The sequence below is a fragment of the Ahaetulla prasina genome, unplaced genomic scaffold, assembly GCF_028640845.1.
Source record: "Ahaetulla prasina isolate Xishuangbanna unplaced genomic scaffold, ASM2864084v1 Contig293, whole genome shotgun sequence".
NCBI classification, from domain to species: Eukaryota; Metazoa; Chordata; class Lepidosauria; order Squamata; family Colubridae; genus Ahaetulla; species Ahaetulla prasina.
The window spans coordinates 3,431-11,152 of NW_026682057.1; the positions used below are offsets into that span (position 1 = coordinate 3,431).

General features: G+C 37.7%; 1 protein-coding gene across 1 annotated transcript; it reads left to right on the forward strand.

The window, feature by feature from the left end:
• Positions 1 to 292: 292 nt before the first annotated feature.
• LOC131187322 (cAMP-specific 3',5'-cyclic phosphodiesterase 7B-like) lies at positions 293 to 6,783 on the forward strand (the record flags this gene model as incomplete). The annotated part of the gene is made up of 3 exons (XM_058161579.1): positions 293 to 815; positions 4,214 to 4,277; positions 6,688 to 6,783. Coding segments are annotated over exons 1-3 (361 nt in total), but the record flags the coding sequence as incomplete, so codon positions are not given.
• Positions 6,784 to 7,722: the final 939 nt, after the last annotated feature.

Genomic DNA, 7,722 nt, shown 5'->3' on the forward strand with positions numbered 1-7,722 from the left:
TCTATTTTTTTGCTACAAAAATGTTTGCACCACAATGGAAAAATGATGAGGTCCCCACAGATGAAAATGTAATAAAAAAATATTAGAATGTGCAGAGATGATAGATTGGCACTTAAGATAAAAGAAAAAGAAGAAACAAAATACTTTTTAACATGAGATATATTTTACCAATGGTTAACTAACAGAAACAGATGTTAGAATTTAAAAAGAATTTAAAGAGGTAATAAAAATTGTATTGAAAATATTGCAAGATGGACACACTAATTATATTATTATATTATGTTTAATATTCATATGTCTATTAAGATTATTAGTATGATTATGGTTATTGTTGTACCTTTACTCAAAATTGATTATGCCCAGATAACAGGCTGTTCAAATAGACATGAATTTGTTTATGTTTTTAAAGGAAAAATAGCTGATGTCTACTAGGCCTTAGCCTCCTTAGGCAATAGAAAACAATAAACAAGTGATATTTTGATTCTTCCTAGTTTCAACAACTTACCACATTTTTAAATAGAATGTGATGGTAGTATCTTATTTCTTGTGACTAGGAAAAATAAGATCATAATTACATTACTCAGAAAAACCAAGATTTTGCTTTTGTGAAGTTGATGTTTATTACTTTACTGAAGATCTTCTGTCCTCATTTTTCCCCCATAGATACCATTTACTCTGGAGAAATTGGAACGAAGAAAAAGGTTAAGAGACTACTAAGTTTTCAGAGATACTTCCATGCATCCAGGCTATTGCGTGGAATCATACCACAAGCCTCACTGTACTTATTGGATGAAGACTACCTTGGTCAAGCAAGGGTAAAAAGCAATCTATTCTATCAAGTTCAGTTCTTATAATCACGCTGTATTTGGAGTCTCATTCCTAGTTTAACCATAATTTGATTGATTGATTGTTATCCTGTCTTGATTATTTTCATGAATAATTCAATGCAGCAAACATACCTAATATCCCTTCCCCCTATTTTCCACACAACAAAAACCCTGCGAGGTGGGCTGGGCGGAGAGAAACTAAATGGCCCAAAGCAGGGGTGAAATCCTGCAGGTTCTGACAGGTTGTGGAGAACTGGCAGCAGAAATTTTGAGTAGTTCAGAGAACCAGCAAATACCACCTTCTGGCTGGCCCCAGAGTGGGGTGGGAATGGAGATTTTGCAATATCCTTCCCCTAGGAGAGGGGAAGGAATGGGGATTTTGCAGTATTCATCCTCTGGAGTGGGGTAGGAATGGAGATTTTGCAGTATCCTTCCCTGCCACACCCACCAAGCCATGCCCATGGTAGGGAAAATTTTTAGATTTCACCCTTGGCCCAAAGTCATACACCTAGCTTTCATGCCTAGAACTCAGAGCCCCCAGTTTCTATCCTGGTGTCTTAATCATTTGACCAAATTAGGAATAATGAGAAGCTTCCTGGTATGTTTGAATGAAAAGCAGCTTGAAAGACGTTTGCAAACACGGAGATATGCCAAGATGTCACAGTTAGGATTTGATTATCTGAATCAGGCCTAAACTATATTATTAATTTAATCTCTGCCATATAAGGAAAGATTGATTCTAAGGTACGCTAGCTTAAAGAAGTTGACAGAAAGAATATTAATACTGTAGAGTACAGTCTTGCGTGTCAATTCAGAGGTCTTTCTAGTTGAACTCTCAAATATAAAAGTGTGGAATCGTAGCTTTCATCTGTAGCAGCATCATATCCAAGTTAAACTGTCCTAGGATGAATTAAAACCTTTCAACCAAGCCGCTTTATCTATTTTAACTGGTTTAGATACATTACAGGTAGTCCTCGACTTACAACCATTCATTTAGGGACCATACGAAGTTACAATGGCAGTGAAAATGTGACTTATGAGTGGTTTTTACACTTATGACCATTGCAGTGTATCCCCACGGTCATGTGTTTAAAATTGAAGTGTGTGGCAACTGGCATGTATTTTTGACAGTTGCTCCGTTGCAGGGTCATATGATCACCAGATTAGCTTAATAACCACATGATTTACTCTAACAACTGCAGTGATTCACTTAACAGTTGTGGCAGAAACCAGTCTATAGAGCTATAGGACAAGAGTGATACCCATGCCTGGAGTCTCGGAGCACCATGCTGGAAAAGGTTATGCTATGGGGAGAAATTCACTTAGCAACTGCCTCGCTTAGCGACAAAAATTGTGGGTTCGATTGTGGTCATAAATGGTCCACCTGTATGATGTAACATAACATTTCAGAATTGATTTGTATTAGTCCCATCAGAACAGTTAATACTAGATGGATTTATCTGTAGATCCCAGCTAGGTTCAGGAATTAGTTGATGAGACACAATGTCAGGATTCATACAGTGCAGCATGCAAATAATTTATTGTTGCTGATATATGTCTCCTTAAGATCAAGCTTTGGATCTGTCTCTTTAAAGAGTTATTTTAAAACACGCAGAGTTTGGAGTGGTATGGGTTACTGATAGTTGCATATATTTTGATTACGTAACAGAACTCAAGTATAAACCATGATTTATAAATCAAAATGGCAAACCAAGTATAGATAGTCTGCAATTTACAAGCAATACTTAGCAACTGTTTGAAATTATAATGGCACTGAAAAAAAGTGAATTACATCACACTTGTAACTGTTGCCACATCCCTTTAGTCACATGGCATTCCGCAACCAGCACGCCGTTACTATGGTTACAATCTTACAATGAGCTTAAGACTCATTTATTCATCTGCGCAGGACTGGCTTAGACTTTTTAAATTTAGAGGGTGGTATTATTAACTATTGGCATTAGAATAAGTCTTTTAATGATTATTTTAATTTGTATATTGATGTTTTTTATATGCCTGTAAACCGCCCTGAGTCCTTTGGGAGATAGGGCGGTATATAAGTTTAAATAATAAATAAATAAATAATAAATAAATCTCAAGAGGTCATAGGAGATCAATTTACATTATTCATTCTTAAATAGGGTGAGGCATCTCAAAACCTATCAATCCCATGCGATCTTGAAGTCTTTGTTTTATACCCCAGAACCCAGTGGTGAAATCTGAACCAGTTTGCTACCGGTTTTGCTGGTTGCGCATGTGCACTCGCACCAAGCGCGCACTACTGCATACATGCACAGTTCACACCAAACGCACACTATGTGTGCATGCAATACCGCCAAAAGGAGGTTTGGGAAGATAAGTAGAACAGCAAGGGGGAATCAGCTGTGGCACGCAATCTTGGGAACCTTTTAACCTTTTAAAGCATTTTACTACTGGTTCCGGCGATTAGGTAGTTAAAAAAATGCTTTAAAAAGGTTCTGACGATCACAGCTGTGCCTCGCGATCTTGGGAACCTTTTTTTTTACCTTTTAAAGCATTTTTACTACCTATTCGCCCAAACCGTAGTTTAAAAATGCTTTTTAAAAAGAGGTTCCCATCATCATGACACAGCTGTGATCAGAACCTCTTTTTTACCTTTTAAAGCATTTTTACTTCAGGTTTGGGCGAATAGGTAGTATAAAATGCTTTAAAAAGTAAAAGTTCGATGATCAGCTAGCGACATATGATCATAAGAACTTTTTTTTTTTACTTTTTAAAGCATTTTTAACTACCAGTTCCAGAGAAACCGGTAGTTTCTCTGGAAACTACCGGTAGTTTCTCTTGGTAGTAAAAAAATGCTTAAAAAGTAAAAAAAAAAAAAATTCCGATGATCACACGTCGCTCAGCAGATCGTCGGAACTTTTTTTTTACATTTTTTTACTACCGGTTCAGCAGACCAGCCCGAACCAGTAGTATTTCATCCCTGCCAGAACCTCCCTAAATAAAATGTGTAAAGCTTTCAGAAAAGTTGGCACTCTTAATGGCAAGACCTTGTCAAATAATCTGAAGATATAAAAAGGGGGGAAATTCCTTCAGTTCTTACATGTTGTCATAACATGATTACATTCCTCTACCTACTCAGAATAGTGGGTGGGGGGAGTAACTCCTATGTAACTTCATGCTGTGCAACTGCCATATTTAAATACTTAAATTGGGATAAATCACCGACCGGTATATTGCAAGTATAACACTTGATTTGATTTCCAGGGCAGTTCTAATTCTAGATGAGGTTTTCTTTGTGCAATTGTTGCATCCCTTTTTAAGGATTCTGCTCATTTTAATAGAAAGCACTTTACATTTTAATTGGCACGTACAAATTATTTTGCATTTTATCTTTCTATTTCCAGCATATGTTATCCAAAGTGGGAATGTGGGATTTTGACATTTTCCTGTTTGACCGCTTGACAAATGGTAAGGTACAAAGAATCAGCACAAAATGCTATTTTGTTAACTCTGTGTCCAACAGTAATGTTCCATGTTTTAACTGATTGCACTCAAGGTTGTTCCTTCAACCTTAAAGCTTGTCTTGTTAAAACTTTTCTTCTTGTGCAACATGAAGAGAAATAGCCTAAACAAACAGGATAGAACACTGCAAAAATGGCTTTTTACAGCTGTGATGGTACTATCCTATATCCTGGAATTTACTCTTTGCAGAACATCTTGGCTCTTGTTGGTACAAAAGATACCAACTCTGTAACTGTGGACAAAAAAGAGATAAAGGGGAAAAAAGAGATACCTGAATTGTCTGTTTGATATCAAAAGTCTGTTGAGATTTGTGCAAGTTCACAGCACGTGCATGTCGTTTCTTGTTGCCATTGACACTTTTATTCTTCTAATTTCCTGGTTCAGTATATGCTAGGCCTCAATCCTCTCTCTTTATCACCCAGATCAATCATTTTATCTTGCTCCTATTGATAGTGTTCGTTATTTTTAAAGCAAAACAAACAAAATCCAACAACGGCTTTCTTAATAATTTGTGTGACTTTAGATACAACTTTAAAATTAGCCGATTAGAATCAGCCTTTAGGCTATAATGTCAGGAGAAAGACTGGGGCCAGAATTCCCCCCCCCCCACTCCCCCACCCACTTTCATAAGTGGTACATATCCCTGCCCCAAAAAAAAAAGTCCTATAAAATTCAGGGTGATGCTTATCTCTTATTTTTGCTCAAAGTATCCTGGATGAGTTTTTTAAAAAAAAAAACTTTCAAAATGCATTGCTCTGACCATAATGGTACAAGATTATTTTTGCAGCTCAGCCTTTGGTGTGAATTCTGGCTTTCATTCAATATGAAGCCTACTGTCTTTCCCCTTCAGACGGAATGTGATAATAACAGATATATTGCATAAAAGGCAGCCTGCTGACTGTAGCTCATCTTTCTGGTACAATGAGCAGTGGCTGAATGAGCTTTGTCAGTCTGTGGTTCCTTGAGACCAAAAAATTCATCTTAGTACAGAGCAGTAGTGAGTTTCAAATCCCACCGCTACCGGTTCGCTCATGGGCATGTGCAGAGACGTCTGGGCGGTGGACGGAGTCTCCCACCACTGCCGCTACTGGTTTGAACCGGTACCAACCCACCTACACAGTACATACCCAGAATCCTCTGTTAATACCTGGAATGTCCATGAAGTATAGGCAGTCTTCAGCAAAGAATCAGTGTGAAAAAAATAGGATTTTTGGATATCCCTGAAAACTCCTGGACATGTTCTTCCAATCGCAAAAATATGTAGGTTATCCTTGATTTATTCATTTGGTAAACTGTTTAATGTTATAATGGCACTGAAAAAAAGTGATTTATGACTGGTCCTCACTGTCAGGGTTCCAAGTAATAAATCCATTGCAAGCAAAAGTCCGAGGCAATTGAATTCCTCAAAGATTACTTTTATTGGAAATATCCTAGTGGCACATATCGGGTGAAAACCGACTCTGAAAACTCCCATGGTTTTCACCATATTAAAAGTAAAAGATTTTCCACTTTCTCAAAACAATCAGCCACATGGTCCAATCACTGTGCTGTCTGACAAACAGGTGGCATCATTCCACCTCCTTCCACCTCTCACCTCCGTGTAAGAATGTCCTTGATTCCAAAGAGAAAGTATTTTGTTTTGGCTAAAAAAATCTCTCTATCTCAAATCCCCCCTCCCTGACTCTCAGTTCCAGGAGGCAACACTGAAGCGGACAAAATGACTTCGGTCAGGCCAACTTCAGAGTTGATACCGACTCTTACAACCATCGTATTATCCCCATGGTCACATGATCAAAATATAGGTTCTTAGCAACCAACATGTATTTATGATGGTTGCAGTGTCCTGTGGTCATATAATCTCCATTTGCGACCTTCCAACCAGCTTCCAACAAGTAAAGTCAATGGCAACCCATATTCATTTAATAACTGCAGTGATTCTCTTAACAACATAGCAAAAAAAAAAAAGGTTGTAAAATTGGAAGCAACTCAGTTAACAACCACCTTGCTTAACAACAGAAATTTGGTCCCAATTGTGGTTGTAAGTTGAAGACTATCTATATTCATCTGTCCCTGTGGCAAATATAAAAAAATACCCTTATTTCATATCTGAAGTTGACTCAGTACTGCTAGAAAGTGGGTAGAAGGATGCTCTTCCTATCAGCCCTCCAGATGTTCTGGAAATGTCTTTAGCTGCCATGCTAGCTGGGAATTTGTCTTGTCCCAATAAACTTTCGCCACTACTTGTTTAGGTAATCAAAAACTACTGGGAAGATTTTTAGAGTTACAGAGCCTGAATTCTACCTACTTCATGGTATAATAAATGCAAGTAACTGATATGCCCTTTTTGTTCTTTCAGGAAACAGCCTGGTAACCTTGTTGTGCCACCTTTTTAATATACATGGACTTATTCATCATTTTCAGTTAGATATGGTTACATTATACAGATTTTTAGGTAAGCACATTCTTTCATATTATGCAAAAGTCTGAGTAACATTGGGACATTAGGAAAGAAAGTTTGCTTACGCGTCTCCAAAAGTGTGATCTTATAGTTCAGGGTACATGTCTATTTACAATAATGGAGGTTTTACTTGACATACAAAGAGCAATTTAGAAAAGAGATTGGTCAGATTGTGCCTAGTTTCTGTTTAGGATATTATGACTACAACCTATGGCTATAATAATGATAGTACAAAAATACTAGTGGTTTAATCAAATTCACGCAGTTCCCATGTAGTTTGTCCTCCCACATACTAACTGAAATAGACAGTACCGCTTTTTCAGAAGAGTAAATAATGTGACTGCTATTTGGGTTTGGGAATAACAGGTGCTGCTAAGCCTTAGATCAGGGACCGCTTCGATCCATAGAAAATCAGTTCAATTCCTGTCATCTAATTCAGGACTTTGTGTTCCTCCAGAGGAGCCTCCAATTGTACTAATTTTTTTAGAATGAAAATCATCAATCTCTGGCATCAGCCATCTGAAGCCACTCCCTTGGTACAATTTGGACAAAAGTAATATTTCTTTCTCATTTCACGTACCTGTCTGGGAATCTGCCTCAGAAGTATCTCCTGCCCTATAAGTCAGTGCCCCACTCTATCCACAAAATTTCATTGCTTTTTTATTTGACATGAATTCTGGGAACTGCATGCGGCGTGCAGTGTGAACTAACCTATAACTGATCCATCCCAATTCATAAGTCAACACCTCTCCCAGAAATTCTCCCAACAATTTAGTTCATCTCTCAAATCTTCTTGGTCCACTTCTTCCAAATGAAACCTAAGAAATAAGACATTTTATCCATCTGGTCAAACAGCATTGCCGTCTCCTCTTTTCTGCACTGGACTCATCAGACCTTCACTTTCTGCTTGTTTTCTGCTGAGACTTGTTGAAC